The sequence below is a fragment of the Cynocephalus volans genome, chromosome 3 (assembly GCF_027409185.1).
Source record: "Cynocephalus volans isolate mCynVol1 chromosome 3, mCynVol1.pri, whole genome shotgun sequence".
NCBI classification, from domain to species: Eukaryota; Metazoa; Chordata; class Mammalia; order Dermoptera; family Cynocephalidae; genus Cynocephalus; species Cynocephalus volans.
The window spans coordinates 119,930,801-119,951,511 of NC_084462.1; the positions used below are offsets into that span (position 1 = coordinate 119,930,801).

The 20,711-nt window shown below is 46.7% G+C and overlaps 1 protein-coding gene across 1 annotated transcript; it reads right to left on the reverse strand.

Annotated features, from left to right (window-relative positions):
- Positions 1-10,521: 10,521 nt before the first annotated feature.
- On the reverse strand, positions 10,522-13,812 carry NFKBIA (NFKB inhibitor alpha). Its single transcript, XM_063089739.1, has 6 exons — positions 13,479-13,812; positions 12,756-12,864; positions 12,227-12,437; positions 11,833-11,921; positions 11,449-11,709; positions 10,522-11,119 (listed from the first exon to the last, which is right to left on the reverse strand). Exons 1-6 carry the CDS (start codon positions 13,703-13,705, stop codon positions 11,072-11,074), a joined length of 945 nt encoding a protein of 314 aa, XP_062945809.1. The 5' UTR covers positions 13,706-13,812; the 3' UTR covers positions 10,522-11,071.
- Between the last annotated feature and the right edge of the window lie 6,899 nt (positions 13,813-20,711).

Consider the following 20,711-nt stretch of genomic DNA (forward strand, 5'->3'; position numbering starts at 1 on the left):
AAAATGCCAGGTACTCGCTTTCCCAGCCTCCCTTGCATGGCACCTGACCCAGACTCCAGCAATCGCACCCTCTGCCCAGACCTTCACTCAGAGTCTAACGGTGGGAAGATTGTATGGTGGGAAGATTGTGCAGAATCCATTCCGGGCACAGGGGACAGCCACAGCCAGCAGTGCGAGGGGTGTTCGGGCTGCCGGCTGCAGGGGCGATCTCAACGGATCTTCTCTCTGGCTCTCAAAATCTCCCCACATTTTGGGGATTCTTAGGGCTCCCCAAAATCCTTTTCATAAACCTCTTTTCTCCCTAGATTATCCAGAATTCGTTTCTTTTGCTTGTAGTCAAGAACCTTGGTGGGTAGGACATTTTGGTGTACTTTTTGTTTATTGATAAGATTATACTGTGCAAACTGCTCTGTAACATGCCTTTTCCCCTTCTGCTTAACAGCACGTGGAGGCGGCATTTGCAGGTGCAGGGATCTCCCCGTCATTCCCTCAAGCACAGTTAACGCTGCTGTGGGAGCCAGGCTCTCTCCTTCCTGCCTTTCCCACAGCGGGTTAATAGGAGGAAGGGAAGGGTCTTATAATGAAAGGTCACTTTCTGTATTGCTGAGGCAGGCTGGAGGGGACTGGAGGGCCTGAGGGTCGTCCTGTCCAGCTGCCCCCGACAGGACTGCTGGCAAGGCCCCGGGAGAGGGCTGTTCCCCTCGCTGTATAAGCAGGTTGTGCTTCACTGAGGCGCATCCTGTGGCACTGGCGCCACAGAAGAATCACTCTCCCTCTTCGAGAAAAGAAGAAATCAAGCCAGAGAGGCGAAGTAACCTGCTCAAGGTCACACAGTGAGTGAGCCACTTTGTTAGTTCAGATGAAGCCTGAGTGACAGCGGCCCGGCCCAGGGCTGATCACAGGAGCAGAGATTTCTCTCACTTTCCAGGCTTCACCGGACTCCCAGAGGTCAGGAGCCTTCCAGGCCTACACCTGGCCTGGGCTCATAACAACCCTCAGTGTCGTGCTCTGCGGTGGCTACTGCTAATGCTAATGTTGGCGTCCTGTCGACATAGCCAATTGCAGCGCTAATTATCCTGTTCGTGACGCCAATTGTAAAGCTACACGACCACGCCAGTTGTCAGGCTCTTTTACCTGCTGATAATCCTGCTGACTGGGCCAATTGTTGCACTAGGGCTGGGTCTGCAGCTCCCAGACCCCTCAAGCCCATTCACAGACTGGGTCACAAACCCTTCATACACCAGGCTGGGTCCCCAGACCCCGCACATGCCAGGCTGGGTCACCAGACCCCTTCATGCAGGTCTATGAGCTAGGTAACTGGCCAAAAGGTTCCTGGAGCTGCAGGTTGGAAAGCATGGCCTCGCAGGGCAGATGCCCGAGGCCAATGCCCACCCTCCTGCTTCACTAAAACTCCTCTCTCTCTCTCTGAAGAACACAAGAATAGCAACAAAACTAAAAAGATACATTGGCGTGCATGCGCACTAACTCCACACACACACACACACGCACACACGCACACACTCACAATGGATGTGCTGAACCACACCCAACCGGACCCAAGGCAAGGGTCCTGACCAAACCATTCTAGTTTCCCAACACTCAGTTTCATACTTTTCATCAGGCCCCTGGTTGTTCGTGCCTTCTCACCCCACGGCAGTTCTTGTGGGTCAGGGCTACGCTGGACAGGTGCTGGGAGGCTGGGAAGGGCTGTGTAACTGGTGCCCTGGAGCTGGACAAAGTCAGGAAGGATCAAGAGGGAAAATTGGATGTCCCAGTTTGTCCTTAGAGCATCTGGTTCCTCAGGTCCTGTGTTACTATGGGAGCAGAGGAACAAGGAGCTGGCTTGGAGCAACAATGTGCCTGTCTACAGGGAGTGTTGCCAGATGCTCTTAACATTAATAATATTAATAAACCTAATAGCAGAAGCTATCATCTGCTGAGCACCTACTACGTGTCGGGCGCTTTGCTGGAGTCTTACAGACACCATGAGTAAGCATCACAGCCACCATGCAAGGGATCTGCAAGCACCCTCCTTTGCAGATGAGGAACTAAGATGCACAGAGGTTAAAAGGCTCACACTGGGTCACACAGTGGTGCAGATTAAGGCCTGGAGTGGGCCCTAGTTTGGGCTGAACCTCAAATGGATAGGTGATCACTCTGGGGCTGTTTCTGTCATGACAGTGCTGGGTGGCTTCCCCCAAGCCCCAGACCACACAGGCGTCTGCTGGCTGTAGCCATTTCCACGGCCATGGGTGAGCTGGAAATGTGCTCAAAACTTAATTGCACGGTTACATTGGCCAGGGTTGCCTGGTAAGCTCTGAGGAAGTAGGGTTTTCTCTCTCCTTTGCTAATGGGTTCATGCTCTCAAAAATCCCCAGGTCAGCCCCCTGAGCTGGGACTAGAGCTGGCTGGAGCTTCTTCACCAGAGCCTGGAGGCCTAATGCCCACTGAAGCCCAGTGTGCCAGGACTACGCCCAAGGCTCTTGCAATGGACTGAATGCTGTGACCCCCAAAATCCATATGCTGAAATCCTAACTCCCAAGCTGGTATTAGGAAGTGGGGCCTTTAGGAGATGCTTAGATCAAGAGTGGAGCCCTCCTGAATGGGATTAGTGCCCTTGTAAAAGAGGCTCCAGGGAGGTAGCAGGCACAGCGAGAAGGCACCATCTATGAACAGAAAGCAGCCCTCACTGGACATCAAATTTGCTGGCACCTTGATCTTGGACTTCCCAGCCTCCAGAACTGTGAGAAATACTTTTCTACTCTTTATAAGCTGCCCAGTCCACGATATTCGGTTATAGTGGCCCAAACGGTTTAAGGCAGCTGTGCTTATGCCATGTCCTGTGCACTTACAGCAACTCTGTCACTTACTTTTCAAACATTCCTATGAGGTATGTTTCCAATTTTTCCAATAACGACATTTTATACAATAGAAGTAGCAAATGGCTTCTCAGAGTGAAATGGATTTATGCGGCAGCCAGAGCTACTTGAGATTAACAACAGCCGCAGTGGAAAACGGTAGTTGCGGAGGAGCTTTGAACATCTTCAGCAAAATGAGGAGGCGCCCCTGACCAGGCTGGTGAAAAGGATCTCTGGAGGCAGGGGCAGGGTGTGGATCCCAGCACTGCCACTATTCTTGGCTGCATTACCTCAGACAAGTTACTAAACCTCTCCGAACCTCAGTTTGCTCAACAATGCACCTCCCCATGATGACCACATATGCCTGGTATATAGTCATTGTTTGATGAATGACACAATTAATACTGTTAAATAAAATTTATAGGAGGCCATTGTTTTGGGCTAAGTTCCTGCACTAGGCCCCAAAAGACCAGACTAAAAATCAAAATGGAGTCATCCCTGCTAAGTTCCATGTCACCAAAACTAAACTAAATTGTAGTCTGACCTTCCAAGAAATAAGGAGAGAGAGATAAAGGCAATTTCCCAAACAGGCCAGTTTAAATCTTCAAAAGGCATGATAACGAAGTTCCCTCTGCTTTAATCCTTATACAGAAAGAATAGTCTGAAGTCACCTGATATTAAATAATCAGTTATTTTTTCTATTTTATCTCCCTGTCCCCACCTTACAAGGAAACTAACTTTGAAATGACCAATCTGCCTTTTATTCTTTGTTTCTGCTTTTTCAGACCCTTCTTTTTTCCTGTCTGTAAAGCCAACCTTCTTTGCCCAGATCTCTCTGTAGCACTTATTCTATTATGGAACGACATGTTACCTGATTCTAGAATCCCAATAAAGCCAACCTAGATCTTTAAACTTGTTGTAATTTTGTCCTTTCCCATTATTATTCACCAGTAGCAGGATTACCTGGGTACTTTGCAGTGTGAGTTCCAGTGTGATGTGAGATCTTAAACTTGTTGTAATTTTGTCCTTTCCCGTTACTATTCAGCAGTAGCAGGATTACCTGGGTACTTTGCAGAGTGAGTTCCAGTGTGATGTGAGATCTTAAACTTGTTGTAATTTTGTCCTTTCCCGTTACTATTCAGCAGTAGCAGGATTACCTGGGTACTTTGCAGAGTGAGTTCCAGTGTGATGTGAACTAACACTTTGTAACGACAGAGACTGGAGCTAAGGCTTGTCCATCACAGGTGAGATTCTAGAACAGGTAAAGCTTGTTTTCTGACCCCTCCCCCTCCCTCCGTCTTCCCTGTCCTGTTTCTCTCTCTCTCTCTCACATACACACACACTCACACACACACTCCATTGCTCATGGGTTCATGTCCTGAATTTTTAACTTTTTAAAATCTATCAAAACATACCTTTCACGTGTCCTGTTCCCCAGGACTTTCTCTAGGCCTAATGACTAATCAGACTGAGGCAGAAACTACCCCCTTCTGCCCTCAGTTTACTGTCTACGCCAGCATGACTTTATTCTTCCATAGTCTTCATTACAATGACTTTACTATTCCAAGAGACTCTTGCCCAGGTAAATAACGTGATTGTTCATTACAGGAATTTCCCAAAAGAGCCATCAACTCTGTAATACGAAGGAAGCATCAACAGACATTTCAAGCCTAAGACGCGTCAAACTCCTTGCCTTGCTATTTCCATCAACCAGAAACTGCTATATCATGATCTTTCCCCAATCCCAGTCTAAGCCCCTGCATTGAAAGACCCTCCTGAAACCAAACCTGAGATTCTCAGCAAGACCTGACCTTGCGCCTTCGCCCTGGCAGCCCTTGTGGAGGCTCCGCAGAGGCGCTGTTCCTCCTCGCTGAGCTGTGAGCTCAGCTGTCTCAGCCACAGGCTGGGTGGCGCTGCTTAGGGAGCCGGCATTCAGCAAGAGGAATGACCACACACCTGCCAACCTCTCTCTTTCCCAGAGCAGAAATTCTGCTGCACTCCTTCTAGAACCCCCTTTTGGTGTGACAGACTCAATCGAGGCCCCACTGAAAGCCAGGAGGGGAGGGATGTGGGGTCAGGCTGGCTCTGGGTGTGCTTAACATCCCTGTGTGTGGGGGGCTGGCTCTTGAGGCACTGTGGGGACCAGAGCCCCTCACAACCATTGTTCTGCACACAGTTCAGCCCTGGGAAGTGCTGCACACACCCCAGACAGCCTTTCACAGTCAACCCACCAGTGGGTTCCATCAGTACCAGTTCTAGTCTGGAAGACGTGAAAGCTTTCTACTCCCATTTGACTAGTAGACTGCAGAATATTTGCATATCTACGGCTTAGGTTTCTTCTTCAGACCAGAGGCTTACTCTGTCTTTTGAGGAGAGAACAATTGAATGTATGTAGACTTAAAGGTGTACAGAGCTGGCCGCCCCGTAGCTGTTCTAAAACTTTCCTTTACAGAACTGCAGGCTCCAGCCACCCAACCAACTGGCAGGAAGGAAACAAAGTAGGCTTATAATAAAAAGAAAAGAAAAGAAAAGGAGGTGGACAAATAGCAAGAAGAATTGGAGAGTAAGAAACTGAGGTAGGCTTCAGTTCTTAACTGGGCACACAGGGCCAGGTGGCAGGATCCTGCCCTGAGAAGTGGCAGTGGAAGTGGGCAGTGGCAAGGCATTCGAAGGAGAACCTTATAAATCAACTTAAAACTGAATCAGTACTGGAACATTTCGCCTGAAAGAAGTTCTTTCACTGGTCTTTAAAAAGTTGCGTTGCTTATTTGCTTTGGGTATCCGCAGAGACATATATTAAAATTCTCTTAAGTTTTTGAAAGTCTGACCAAACGTTTAATGTGGTGACTTTGGGTGGCACCGAGCCTCACTGAGAAGCAAACATAGACCACACAGCTGGAAACTCCTGGAAGGAGAGACATGCTTCACTTCCTTTATTTAGCACCATATGAAACTTGATACTAAAAATTTCAGGGGAGATGAATTAGGATTTGGGTCCGTATCTGTTCGAGTTCCACGCTGTTGTTCAATTTACTGCGTTCTCCGATCTTAGATCTTGCATTTTCTGCATTATTATCTAATTTTTATGAGACACTTCTCCATTAACATGAAACATCAGAAATTCAAACCATCTTTTGTAATGTCTACCCAATTTTGGTAGTATATCAGCTACAAATGGATAAGGAATATATTCAGAATTGATGACCCGTAATCATTACTATTAGTGGGAATTTCCGTGTGTGCTTGGAAGCTGCTCTATACCACACCACACGTTAGGAATATGGACCTGGAGCCGATCCAAGCCTGGTGTTGCCGTTTACTGGCTGTGTGACCTGGGCTGGGTTTCTTAACTTTGCTGTGCTTCAGTTTCCTTATTAAAAAATATGAAAATATGGTGCTGACAACACCAAAGTCAAGTGTTCAGATCCCCTTAACAGCCAGCTACCAAAAAAGGAATAAAATTTAAAAATTAATTTAAAAAATCTTTTTAAAAATATGAAAATAATAATAGTACCTACCTCACAAGGTGGTTTGAGGATTACAGAAGTTAATATTTGTAAACCACTTAGAATAGTATCTGGTACATAGTAAACACTATATAGATATGTTTAATAAAAAAAAATAAAAAATAAAAATAAAAGAACTATTCTATTACTTTATCCTATAATATATATTGTCATAGATCAGTTAAATAACATTGTGTAGAAGATATTGTACAAAATGAAAATATTTTGAAATAAAAATTTAAAAGTTTTGTTTAGAGGCAAGTCAATAAAAGTTTGTTTTTAACTGACCTTTAAATAGCTGAATGTTTTCCATATAGGCCATCCACAAATTTATAAAATATGTGAAATGATGGCAACATTTAAGGGGAAGTTATTCTTAACTTAGTTTTCCCTGATGCATTTTAGTCAGCTGCTTGTTAAGGCTTCTCATATTCCAGTAGGGACAGAGGGCACTTTGTCATAGTGAGGGAAGTAGCTGCCTCTCCACTTCTTCCAGTTTCCAGGCCTGGTCAGGTCTGGTCCCCAAATGCCGCAGCAACCCATGCAAAAGTACAAATAAGGTCATTTTAAAACCAGCTTTGCCGGCCAGTGGCTCAGTGGTTAGAGAGTGGTACTGATAACACCCGGGTGCAGGGTTTGATCCCTGTACCAGCCAGCCAAAAAAATAAAATACATTCAACTTTTCATCTTCTTAATGGGCAAATTACCCCTCCAAATGCATTTCCTTTATGACTTTTGTTCCTTTCTTGGGCCTTGTACTGTGCAGCCACTTCTCTTATCATACTCACCTGGTATAATGGCAGCCTAGTTGGCCTTGGCCCCTATTTTAATGTCACTACTAAGGATCCAGTCCTACTTTTCCAAAGATTCTTGTTGCCTGATGCTGGATCATCCTTATGAGTGGCTGCAGAAGAGCACCTGTCCCCAGTTTGCAATGCTATCAAGGGAATGACAGAACAGTCCAAGGCCTCGTTCTTGAAAGTGTGGTCTCAAACCAACAGCACCTTGTTTGGGGATGTGTCAGAAATGCAGAATTTCAGGCCAACCTCAAACCAATGGCATCAGACCCTGCATTTCAACAAGACCTCTAGGCCATACAAGTGGATGTTGAGTTTGAGAAGCTCTGGACTCAGGCACATCATTTGTCATTAGTTCAAAGACTGGTGGCAAACTTCTTTCGGGCTCAGCTCTGGAGTCTGGGGTCTCACTCAGATACTAAAATGAACAGGTTGATTTAATTCCAGCCCGGAAGTTAGTTTTGCTCTGAACACAGCTTGGTTTCCTGCCACCTGTCAAAAGGTGGTCACTTGGGGCGTGGGTTAAGAGAACAGGCAGTGCTGGTGGGTAAATAGCTAACTGGGATATAAGTGCCTGATCCCCCTCCTCCACCCCACCTTCTGGCTCCTGTCAGGCTCTGCTGTCTCCTGTGTTTCTCTGTATCCTTCTCTGCCTAGGCAAGGAACTCTTTGAGACAGAGGCCATGACCTGTTCATCTTTGTGTCTCAGTCCTTTGTCTCCATCTGTTCATCTTTGTCTCCAGTCATGGGGCCTGAAAAATGATAATAGTTCTTTATAATGCAAATAAATGAATGGGACTGAGAGTCCCACTTCTCTAGGAGGGAAACACACATATAATATCCAGTTTCTGTTTTTGTAATGCTTGTTAAAATGGGGAAATGATCTAGGATGTTCTTATCCAGGTACCACAGGCTGAGGGATGCTTCTTGGGCATGTTTCTGACTGGAGACCCATAACTGACCTTTCTGCCAAATGAAACTTCAGCTACACTTAAGGCAAGTTAATGAAAAGTGGAAAAGGGGGTTGAATGCAGGAAGAACCCATCTCACTGACTCAGTTTAACTGTCACCACTTAATCATTTCCAGTAGCAATTGAAGTTTCAATGCAAATCCCCCCAAGCACCCAGCCTTCGGCATTTCCAGGCCACAGTGGAAGGTCTTCAAATTGCTCATGCTAGAGTTCATTCCCTCTTCAGTGAAAATCCCTTCCTTCTGGAAGGGACTTGGAACACGTGGCCTGTACAGGAAGTTTATCCTGGTGGATGAGACAGGCAGAAGGAATTAGGGAACTAAATTCAAGGAAGTCGCTGACGTGACTTTATTTCCCCCTCGTGAGGCTTTCCTCTTTCCCAAGGCTCCCTTCCTTCTACCTGTCCTGACACGACATTTAGCTTCTTGAAGAAAATCAAAATGTGTAAAAAAAGGCTCTCAGTCTGCTGAAGTGTTTTTTTTTTTTTATTAAACTTTTGTTCTTGTTTGCTTAGACATTTGAAGAAGACTTTCTACAGATTAGAATGTTTCTGTCCTAAAATTTTCCTTAGGGAACTCCAGGCTCCAGCCAACCAACTTACTGGCAAGAAGGAAACAAAATACGTTTAAAATAAAAAGAAAAGAAAAGGAGATGGAGAAACAGGAGGAACTGGAAAGTAAGGAACTGAGATAGACTTCAGTTTTTACCTGGGCTCAGCTACCTTGAGATTTATGCAGACGATGGAACCCACCCTGAGGGCTGGGGTCTTGAAGAAAAGAAAAACTGGAGCCCAGAAAGGAGGGATACTGGGCCCAAACGGGTCAGAAGAGGTCCTTCCCTGCCATGACCATGGAAGGTGACACTTCTACACCAGAGCTGGTCACTAAGGAGGCTGAGGAGGGTGGGCCAAACCCCTTTGTCCCATTTCTCCAACCTTCTAGCACAGAACCAGAGAGCATATTGGTGAAGAGGCACAAATTCAACACCATTACAGGGGGAAGAGTCACGTTTGACTGAGTAGGAAGCACTAAGGGCACCACTTCAAAATTGGGGAGCCAAGTTTCCAACCTTTGTTCTCTTGGGTATGAGGGTGTGGATCTCTCTCCCACTCCCCTCTGACCTCTTCCACTTAGCTGGGAGAGCTGACCCCAATCGGCATCCACATGTGAGATCATTTAACACCTGCTCTGGGAGGGACAAGGACTTCAAGTGAGAGCTTAGGGCACTTTGACAAAGAATAAGACCAGTAGAGGGGCCACCAGGTGCCTGGCTCCACATGAACTGAGGCTACAGGAATGAAGCAGAGCTGGCTTCGACCAATCTGGAGAAATGCTCTTTATATATGGAAGACCCACTAGGTGTTGGCTCCTTTTTGGTCTGAGAAGAAAGTGACCATCATATTCATTTGACTTTGACATCACTTGTAGATCTTAGAAGTAAGGCGAAGTACATGAGTTGTATTGATACACCACTCTGCATTTTATAGAATGCCGTAAACCTTACTCCTTTCTACCTAGGCAAGAGCTATGCTTTGGAGATGAAAACATCAAGACACAGTGCATCTAAACCTGCTTCACAAATTACTGATTTCTTGTGAATTCTGCTTCTATAGAACCATTCAGTAGAATCAGTAGACTGATTGAGCTGATACAGTAACAGAATAGGTAGACTTGGAAATGGAACGCATTTTAAAGACGTTTAACCACCTGAAAACAAGAGGTAACCACCTCCCTCTCCTGCAAGGTGACATTCTTTCTAGACTAGTTTCTTCCCATGTGAAATAAAGGATGTTGTGTAACAGCTTGTATTTTTCTTTAGAACTGTGTGCCTGGCGCTCTGCTATGCTTTTTACGTGGATTGTCTTGTGCAATTTCCACAACAGCTCAGTAAGTAAATGAGAAAGCCAAGGGTTGGAGGGGAGTACCTGCTAACGAATGTCAGTGCAGTCTCATTTCTGAGCCCATATCCTTAGGAACTTCCAGTACTATAGGTGAGATCTTTCCCAGCTTTATAAAATATAGATTCAGCATATTCCTTTGGCCAAAATAATTTCCTAAAGTGGAAGTTAGGGTCCTGGAACAGCTTCAATTGGGGGGATGAAAGAGAATGACAATGGAGAACTTTCCAGCCACAGGCTTGCTGTCACCCCAAGCCTAAGACTGGCATTTCCTACTACTCTTGCAACAGCCTCCCACCCACACACTGGGCCCAGGGGCTGCCTGCAAAGCTTTGCTGAGAGGCTGCGTGTGTGGTGTGAGAAGCTGCTCTCTGAGAGGGTTCCATGGCTGGCTGTGCGAAGCGCTCCCCCACAACTCTTCACCTCCACCTGACGATGGGATAACTCTCAACCGGAGTCCCACAGCAGCCCGAAGGAAACCATCAGGGTAACTCTGTTTGTAAAAATCTGTTTAATAAATATACATCTTAGAAGTACCAAAATAATTACCAACAAAATACACTATGTACACAATTTACAGGAGGGTAACACAAACCTTGAGACATGTAGTAACTTTTAACCCCACATTACTGAAAGGTCAAACAACACGCCTGGCTGTTTCATGTCACAGGATACAGCTGGGGTCAGCCACTAAATCCAAGGTGGTTCAATCAAAAAGCACGGTGGTTCAATCAAAAAGCACAATAAATAAAATATGGTCCTTTCGTCAAATTTTGGATAACCTTCTCCAAAAACCCCACAAAGGTGAAGTTGAAAAGAGGTTTTCTTTGAATTCCAATGATCTTTCTTGTCTCCCACAAAGTTCACAAAAATAAAGAAAATGGGGGCTGATCCACCAAAGTAAAATGTTTCCGGCCAGGCAGTGTGCGGTGTGGTGATAAGGATACCCTTCAAATTTTTTTCTTTTTTCTTTTTTTAAAAAAATAAAACTCTCTTTTTTTGTACAAATATATAAGTCCATGTTCTTTTAGACTCTTTCTGCTCATAATGTCAGGCGCCGGCCTCCAAACACACAGTCATCATAGGGCAGCTAAAAACAAGAGGAATAAAAGCATGTTAGAGTTCTAAAGCTGGGGAGGGCTGCTACTGGAAATAACAAGTGTTCTTGGGCTCTATTCTCCATAATCCAAATGTAATGAACTTTGCAGCCTGAAGGAGTTTCCCCTTAATGCTCCTCTCTTAAAAAAGGGTATGATATTAAAAAAAATAAATAAATAAAAAGGCACACTCTTGGAACACTGGTTATTGTGCACTAAAGTGTGAGACCCCTGTAATAAAGAGTAGCTCTAGGGCCTGGGGGAGTGGAGGGAGAACGGCCATTCTCATTTCTTTTTGCAGAGTGTTGTGCTCGAGACTCACCTCGTCCTCTGTGAACTCTGACTCCGTGTCGTAGCTCTCCTCATCTTCACTCTCTGGCAGCATCTGAAGGTTTTCTAGGGTCAGCTGGCCCAGCTGCTGCTGTATCCGGGTGCTTGGGCGGCCCCAGGTGAGCTGGTATGGGGAGTATCCCTGGTAGGTAACTCTGTTGACATCAGCCCCACACTTCAACAAGAGTGACACCAGGTCAGGATTCTGCAGGTCCACTGCGAGGTGAAGGGCAGTCCGGCCATTACAGGGCTCCTGAAACCAAAAGGAATTTGAGATCCTGTGGCTGACTTTGGAATTTCTGCTTGCAACAAGAGCTTGTGAAGTGCTGTTGAGGAGGAGCTGGGCTCACTCCATCCGGAGGCATGAAGCACTCACCTGAGCATTGACATCAGCCCCCAGGGACACCAAAAGCTCCACGATGCCAAGGTAGCCATGGATAGAGGCTAAGTGCAGACATGTGTGGCCTACGAGAACAAAAGGAAAAAAAAGTACAACCAATTGTTTTAACCTTTGCACCTAAAGCCCACCTTTCACCTTTCACCTACTCTTATGGGACACATGGTCATGTCTTCTGAATTTTAGGAACCTGGAATCTGGGTTCTAAATGAACTTTATAAAGGCATCAAATAGGCATTTTGCATAAATATTTTCTCAACCTTTCACATACGGGGGAGTTTAAACTCTTGTCTAGGCTCCTTAAGTTGGCCCACCTCCCTCTTCTCCATGTCACCAGCCCTTTGATGGGGTGGGGCAGGGCAGGTAGACGTACCGTTGTAGTTGGTGGCCTGCAGGATGGAGTGGAGGTGCTGGGTGGTGCAGGTCTGTGTCAGGACTCCCACACTGGCCAGGCAGCCCTGCTCACAGGCAAGATGTAGGGGGGTATTTCCTCGAAAGTCTCGGAGCTCAGGATCACAGCCAGCTTCCAGAAGTGCCTCAGCAATTTCTGGCTGGTTGGTGATCACAGCCAAGTGGAGTGGAGTCTACAAATGAAAGAGAGAACAGAAAGAGGATAAATCATGGACCAAACCCATGGCCTGAGTTCCCCGGAAGCCCAGACATCTCGTGGTGTGGGTGCTGCTCCTCCCAGACAGGTACAGGGGGCCAGGTAAACACCCCAGTGGTCATAAAGACCTCACCAAATCAACAGAATTTTCTTTACTCTCTAGGATGTCGTTGAATTTGAATGTAAAAGGCCAATGACCGGTGACTATTAATTCAGAAAGGATCTGGGGGCAACTGTGCTGTATCCAGCTCCATCACAGGGTCAGAGAGAGCACGGGACTGGAGAAGTGTCGCACCTGCTGCAGGTTGTTCTGGAAGTTGAGGAAGGCTAGGTCTCCCTTCACCTGGCGGATCACTTCCATGGTCAGTGCCTTCTCCTCATGGATGATGGCCAAGTGCAGGAATCTGAGGGGAAGAGAGGGAAAAACCCCCAGGGCTGGTGAGTGCACTGCGTGGGGCCCAGGGAGGCGCGGGCTGCGGGGGATTGCGCAAGGCCGGGGTTTCTGGAGGCCGAGGCCGCGGTGTTTTCCGCGAGGTTATTATGAGCTGAGTGTTCCTGGCAGGCGCCCAGGGACTTTCCGGGCCCCCCTCCCCGGCGGGCGCCGGCCAGACCGCCCCGCCCTCCCGCCGGGTCGGAACGCCCTGTACTTCCCCTCCCGGCCGCGCGGCGCCCGCCAGCGGGCCAGAAACTCCCGCCCCGCCTTATGCAACCCGGGACTTCGTGTCCCCGCCGCCGCCCCGCCCCCGGCCGAGAGGACGGGGCCGGGGGAGGGGGGCGGGGAGGATGGGGGTGTGTGTGGCAACGCGGCTGGAAGGGAGAGGTGCGGGACCGCGGCCCCTCGGGGTGCGGGGCCCAAGCCCCCGGCCGCGCGCCGCCCTGCAGCTTTGCAGCGCTCGGGCGTGCACAAGCCCCGGGGGCGCTGCGGCGCGCGGGCCCTGCTGCAGCGCGGGGCCCGCGGCTCGGGCTGCAGGCCCGGCGCCCCCCACCCGGCCCCCGCCCCCGGGCCCGCGACACTTACGAGTCTCCGTCCTCGGTGAGCTGCTGCTTCCAGGGCTCGGCGCCGCGCGGCGCCTCCTGCGGCTCGAGGCGGATCTCCCGCAGCTCCTTCACCATCTGCTCATACTCCTCGTCCTTCATGGAGTCCAGGCCGCTGTCGTGGCGGTCGTCCAGCAGCCGCTCCTTCTTCAGCCCGTCCCGGGGGCCCTCCATGGCCCAGTCCTGGGCGTGCTCGGCCGGCTGAAACATGGCGCGGTGAAGGCTCCGGGCGCTGCTCCCCAGGTGCGCTCGGCTGCGGGCTGCGCGCTGCTTCCTCGCTGTGTCGCTGGCGGGCTGGGGCTGTTGTGCGCTCCGCAGCGCCGCCGCGGCGCCCTATAAACCCTGGCAGGGGATTTCTCTGGGGCGGGGTCAGGCGCGGGGAATTTCCAACCCAGTCAGACCAGAAAAGAGAACTGGCCTCGTCCTCTGCTAGGGGGAAAAAGAAGTCTAAACTCTGAGCCCGGGTTCATCAGAGAAACTCCCTGCGATGAACCACTGGGGTCATGTACAGGGAACTTTTTGATGAGCGCTGAGTGGCTGGAAAGTCCTCCCGACAAGGCCCCCTCCCCCCAGGTACTTCCCTGCAGCCGGCACCCAGTAATCCTGTCCCTCTGCAAGAAACCTTCGTTCCCTGGGGTTTCCCACGATCGATTTGATTTGGGGTCCCCGGCTGCTGAGATCCCAAGGACGCAGACCTTCTGGGCGGTTCCTCTTTGGGGTTTGCCAACCTGCCAGTCCTTTCCGCTTTTTGATCTTTTGAAAACGCAAGAGTGGAAACGATGGTTGGGTATAGGGATTTGCTTCCCCCCAAATTTCCCTCTGCAGAGAAAGACGCACTGGCGGTTAGAAGGTCGCAAGCCAGCTCTGTGTTTCTGCCAATTCCAGGCTCTTTGCAGTGCAGGGTAAATTTAGCTCCCTCTCGCCCCCACTTCTCTCAGGTAGAAGTTATGAAAGCTCCAGCATTAAAAGCCAAAATGCTTGGAGAACTCTCAAATCATTTCCTAGGGATTAACAAACATGTTGACTGGAAGACTGACAAGTTCTCTCGCCGTGTAATGGGGAAAAGTGGCAAACAGACATTATTATTATTATTATTAATTACTATTATTATTTTGAAGTAAAGCAAGGTGTTAATCTTTGCAGTAAAGGTTGGAGATTCCTGGCAATAACGAAATAACTATTGATCATGCTCTCTGATTTACCCTGTGCTGCTGCAGAGAATGCATCCTGAGCCTACTGTAGGTGCCCAGCTGAGCGATTTTCCTTTAGAGAAGGAGGCTGGAGTGGTTGAGTAGTTACTGACTTACCCAAGATTGAGCCTTAAGGACGGCTAAAAAAGTAACTGCTAGGCACCCTGCAGGAGACTCCAGGCAGCATTAACATTGTCCACCTCCTGTCCCTTTTGGCCCCTACTTGCTCTCCCACCCAGGGGGAGGACTTCAGTGGGACCCATCCATGAAGTGTGGGTAGCCACTCCAGAGAGAAAGGGGTTTGGGCTCACCATCCTCAGGTTTCACCTGCAGAAATAGAACTTATGCTTTCTGCCCACTCTCATCTCAAGCCATGGGATTGAATTCATCTACTCCTAGAGTTAGTCTAGGCAAAATGAAGGAACTTGGGTCAGAATTCTTCAGCATTAGCTTCAGGAGACCACTATAGTTCTGCAGAGATTTCTGGTGATTATTGCAATTATCTTTACCTTGAGTGGGCATGGAACCAACCCTCCCCCTCTGCTCAAACCCCTTTCCCCAATATTTGAATGTAGGGAATCTTAATAGGGTGAGAGACAAAATATGAGAAGAAAAAGAAAAAGAAGTAAAATCAAGAAACAAAACTTTCAGAGTAGTAATGATCATAAGTTGAAATGAAAACTCCCCAGGGATAGACTCCATTGTCTCTGCAGGCTCATGATAGACACATATATAATTATCAAGACAAAGTGAAAAAACAGCTATAAATAGGAAATCTCAATTCCAGGTTCTACCCCTAATTAACTGCATATTAGTTGGAGAGGTCAGTTAACTTTTTTGTGGTATACTTGGTTTTATAATAAGATTAGACTTAATTCTATTTAAGGTCTTTTCCATGTTTAAAAATTGTATTGCTTGTCCACAAATGCATGTCTAACCCTGCTTTGTAAGGGTGACTATGGCTCTTGGAAATATCATAGAGTAAATTTTTGGAAGAACTCCAACACTTTATGCATCACACTGTTAGTTCTCAGAACTAGTCTTGTAGCATAGGTATTGTTCCCACTTTCCTAAAAAGAAACTGAAATGAATAGAAATTTACTTAGGCACCCCATACCTGTGGCAGTTTATCTAATTTCTATCCAAATATATTAATCATTTGGCCAAAGCAGTTGTAGTATTAACACTTTTGAAAACACATTGTGAAAATGAGACTAAATAAACTGTAATTTGGAATATACTCAAAGTGTTTTCTATTCCAATTGGTAACTAAAATAAAAGGTAGATGTTCCCCTATCTGGGGATATTCACCTCTTTAAAAAAATCTAAAGAAATGTCAAACTCTAAATGCTCTACTTCGAAAGGATACATCAGAAGAGGATTTTTAACTACAGGTATGAAAATGATTATTAAAAAGTAAAAAGTGGGACTGGCTGATTAGCTCAGTTGGTTAGAGTACAGTGTTGATAACACCAGGGTCAAGGGTTCAGATCCCCCTATCTGCAAGCTGCAAAAAAAAAAAAAAAGTAAAAAGTAAGTAACAAGTTTCTCAAGAACATGTTTCTTTTCTCTGCTTCTTTATCATTTTATATTCCTGGTAGCCTTCACAACCTGGTAGTCTTTATTCCTGATTGTTTAGTGTGACATCTAGTGGTAGGAGTCAGGCCCAGGTGTTCCTTGATTTGTCACTGTACCTTTTGAAAAATTTGGGAGGTGCTGAACCTTGATGACTTGTCCCTAGGGTGGGGAATTCCCAAGGAGGCACTTTTTGTTTTCCTGCAACCCTGGGAGACGGTTTTGAATAATGTGATCCAGCAGGTTTTTTCCCCATCATATATAGCTCTATACAGATTAAGTCAACAAACATTACAACTTGGATGAAAAAGAACATGCTTGGTAATCAGAACAAGAGCAGATCAAGCAGAAGAAAATGAAAGGGTCTACTTTTCAGTTTAGAAAGATCTTTATGGATGCTTCAGGACCTAGATTTTTCCTCACCTCATTGTCAAACATTCTAGCTGAACTTGGCCATTTAAAAAAATGTTAAAACTTTAGATAACTCATTTGTAATGTTATTTGGCCTTTTCTTAAATTTTTAATGCAGAAGGTAAAAGAATTAATAAGTTACACCTCAAAGCTGCTTTGTATTTTAGCCTAGGATGCAGCATTGGGAGGGCGGGATGGCCAGTGATGTTCCCAGGCTTTGCTGTGGGCAGGAGCACCCTCACAGGAAAAGGAGCATCATCAGGGCCTGGTGGGACTGCAGGCACTTTGTCACTTTTCCCAGGTGGAAAATGCATGGTATGGACTAAACCTGCTGCCTGAAGTGCTGGTGGCCAGGCAGTGTGGAGACTATCTACAAATTCAGCCAGGTGGTCCAACATCCTCAGCTTTTCTTGTTGGCCAAAACAACTGTTTTGGCCCCAACAAATTGAACTCCTGAATGAGGCTACCCATTGCTCACTAGAGCCAGGCTGGAAGAGAGAGGAGCTGTGACAGAGTCCCTGAAAGGCAGGCAAGGCAGGCACACTCCTGACGGACAGCCCTACTGTGAAATTCTGAATTTACATTCTGCTTCCAATATCAGGCTCAGTCTTCTTTCCTCCTATGGTGGATAGCAATTGTCTGTACCCCGCTTGTAGTCCCTCAGCTATAGATCCTTTCCCACAGAAAAACAGCTGTCAGGACCTTCGCTTGTAATGAAGTAAAAATGGACCGTCAAAGAAAGCCTTAATGTGTTTTCTTTAGTACAGATTCTGCAATTTAGTGGGGATCAGAGCTTTGAAGGATCTCAAACACAAATACCTACCCATAGGAGCCAGACAGTTTTCACAGATGAGTGAAGCAGGCCACGTGAGTGCAAAGGGCGTGCTGGGGTCTCCAGCAGCTGAGACCAGTGAGTGTACATCCTTCACGTGCAGCTCGGAACATGGGTGCCATGCAGCACTTCGAGTTCAGTACTGATCTTACATTGCTAAAGGAAAAAATTAGAAGATGAATTTTGATGTGAACATTTTCAAATTTTAAAACATCATGAAAACCAACCAAAACACATATCTGCATCTTTTGGCTAAAAAGAGCCCACAGGCCCCCAATTTACAGCCTATTTTTTCAGCCAAGTTATCATGCTTTAATGGTGCTTGGGAGAAGACACCCATCTCCAGCTCCCTTGCATCACAGGGCCTCTGCTCCTGTGTAACGTGAGGTTGGGGGTGGAGTGTGTCCATCCAGGATATGCAGGGCTGCTCCCGGCAGGCAGAGTAGGAACTGGAGGCTTTAAGCCCCGAAAAGAGTTGTCCCTCTCCTGAAGCAATTTTAATTTAATTTAATTTAATTTAATTTACTTCTTTTGGCAGCTGGCTGGTACTGGGATCTGAACCCTTGACCTTGGTGTTATCAGTACCACACTCTAACCAACTGAACTATTTGGCCAGCCCCAAAGCAAATTTTAAACACTACATTGTAAAATGAGTATAACAAATTCAACAAAGTTCTAATTTTTCTCACAACATCTACTTGTATTTTTTTAAAAAATCAAATTATGTCAGTCAATGTCTTCTGAGGTGTTCCTGCTTTGCTGGTGCCCTAGCCACATGCCCAGTCTGTCTGCTGGGTGACCTGCTGCAGGGAGGGTGGAGGCCGGCACGTGTCACCCTTGGCCAAAATTCCGGGCTCTCCCTTTTCATGGTTTGTTGGTAGTAACCAAGCAACACTTATAGGTGTGTAGGAGTTTTCATGTTCTGTTGTGCTCAGGGAGGCGTAGTTGGATCAGGAAGGTGGTGGAGGCTTAACAGATTGTTTCCCCTGCAGACCAGTGTATTTACTATTTTGTCCTGAGTGTAAGTTCATTCTGAGTTTAGTCAGGGTATGAGGAGACTTAGCACTAGGGCAAGGTCCACACACAAGCCTGGTACTTGATAAGATATGAGACATAAATGACGTGAGGTCCCTGTTCTTGGGCACCATAATTAGGTGCGGAGCTCATGATCCTTCTCAGCATCAGGGGCTGAGCTAAATCCACACCAGAAACTATATGGAGAAGTGGAATCTTTTTCCCCCTAAAATTTAAGGTCTTGGGAATGGTTTAGGATGAAGGTAAACAGAATCAGAGCTGCTAAAAGATTGCTTCAGATTGCAAATAGAGGAAGGATTGAGGAACCTTGCTAATGCCTAAAGCACTAAGATAATGCCTTTCCCAAACCTCCTTTCAGAGCCTCTATTCTCTGGAGTAGAACCCCACATTACTTGAATAAGTATTAAAGATTGAAATTTGTCTTTGAGACTTACCTCTGAGGCTGTTTGTAAGGAAGGATACCTGTAAAAATATTGGTTTTGAAAGTTATTCTTTGGTTGATTTTTAAACACTGAAAGCAACTGACAGATTGAGAAGGGTCACAAACAGAAGCCACGAGCAGGGAAAAAGGGGGAAATTGGCCTGGAACATTTTTTCTTTGTTACCAGGTCTCAGCTGTCAGAGTCCAGTCCCATGACTGTGACATATTCCCTCTGCGTAAGTCACTTAGCTTGGCTCAGGAACGGTCATTATTTCCTATATCCTGGGGCTGTTTATAGGCTAAAGTTTAGGAATTATTTTTACCTAGAGCACTGATATTTTCAGAAAGTGAGAAATGCATCACTAAATCTTTAAATGCTGATATTTGAAAATTGGGCCAATGGGACGTGTGTGACAGAGAGGGAATGGGGGTGCTCCTACAATCATTGGTTGAAACACAAGAGGCTGGGGGAATCTGGGTCGGGTTGACAGCATGGGTATGGGTCTTGGTAAATAATCGACGTGAACATGCTGATGGAGAGAGAGGGGAGGCGCACAGGTAGAAAACCCAGTCACAGTGTTGGCTCTGCTGCCTTGAAAGGCTCAGGCCCACGCCCAGGTTGCCAGGGCATCATCAGGAAAGCGCCAAGTGGGACTTCAGGACAGGACAGAAAGAAGAGGCTACACGCAGAGCGGGAGCGTGGGCTGAGGGGACTTAGGTAGGGAGCCACAGTGGAATTTTGCCTTTACCAATGTCCGGGCAGACGTGACACCAAGTTGAGGAACACAGTATGGATGGTACTGTCTGCAGCGACATCTTTTGGCCATTTCTGGAATAACTTTTCTCTGAGGAATCACATTTTTCGAGGAGGGACATCGGGAAAGTTGGGTTGAAGATGTGCACTGAGACTGGGTGTTTGGTTGTGACCACAGGACATCATTTACTGCAGTCCCAAGGGAAAGACCCCACTCCGTCTGCGAGCGTTCCTCCTCCTGCAGCCCCTACAGCAATCTGCTCAGCGCGTTCTGCTTTTGAAATGACGCCCAGCCCTCCCGCTTCTTTCCGTTCCCGCCGTCCCAGCATTAGTGCAGCCCCTGTTGTACCATAGGAGATTCCTGATTTGTTATTTAAACATTCATTGGACACTTACTAGGGCAGGTATTTGATATAATTATCTTTTTTTTTTTTTTTTTTTTTTAAGATGACCAGTAAGGGGATCTTAACCCTTGACTTGGTGTTGTCAGCACCACGCTCAGCCAGTGAGCCAACCGGCCATCCCTGTATAGGATCTGAACCTGTGGCCTTGGTGTTGTCAGCACAGCACCACGCTCAGCCAGTGAGCTAACCGGCCATCCCTGTATAGGATCTGAACCTGTGGCCTTGGTGTCGTCAGCACTACGCTCTCCCAAGTGAGCCACAGGCCAGCCCAGGTATAATTATCTTATTTAATCTTACAACCATTCTGTTAGGTGGGTATCATTATCTCTGTTTTAATGGAAATGGAGGCTCAGAAAGTTGAAGTAACTAACTCAGAAGGCAGGAGCCAGGAAATCTCAGAGCCAGCGTTCAAATCATCAACCCATGCTGCCCCTCCCGTGGTTCCTTCCAAACTCTGCAATGTCGCTTGACTGTTCCTATTTTTAAAAATTTTCTAAGGTAATGGCATTAATACCAATGCCAATGTATTTTTAATATATTAATATATTTAATGTATTTTAATATATGTTTTATTTTTTAATATATAGTTTATGA

Excerpts from the sequence above, each read along its gene's own strand:
- NFKBIA (XM_063089739.1), bottom strand. The coding sequence starts at position 13,705 with ATGTTTCAGCCGGCCGAGCACGCCCAGGACTGGGCCATGGAGGGCCCC. Across the intron at positions 12,865-13,478 it reads CTCACCGAGGACGGAGACTC|ATTCCTGCACTTGGCCATCA; the intron begins GTAAGTGTCGCG and ends TCTTCCCCTCAG. Across the intron at positions 11,710-11,832 it reads GGGCTGATGTCAATGCTCAG|GAGCCCTGTAATGGCCGGAC; the intron begins GTGAGTGCTTCA and ends TTTTGGTTTCAG.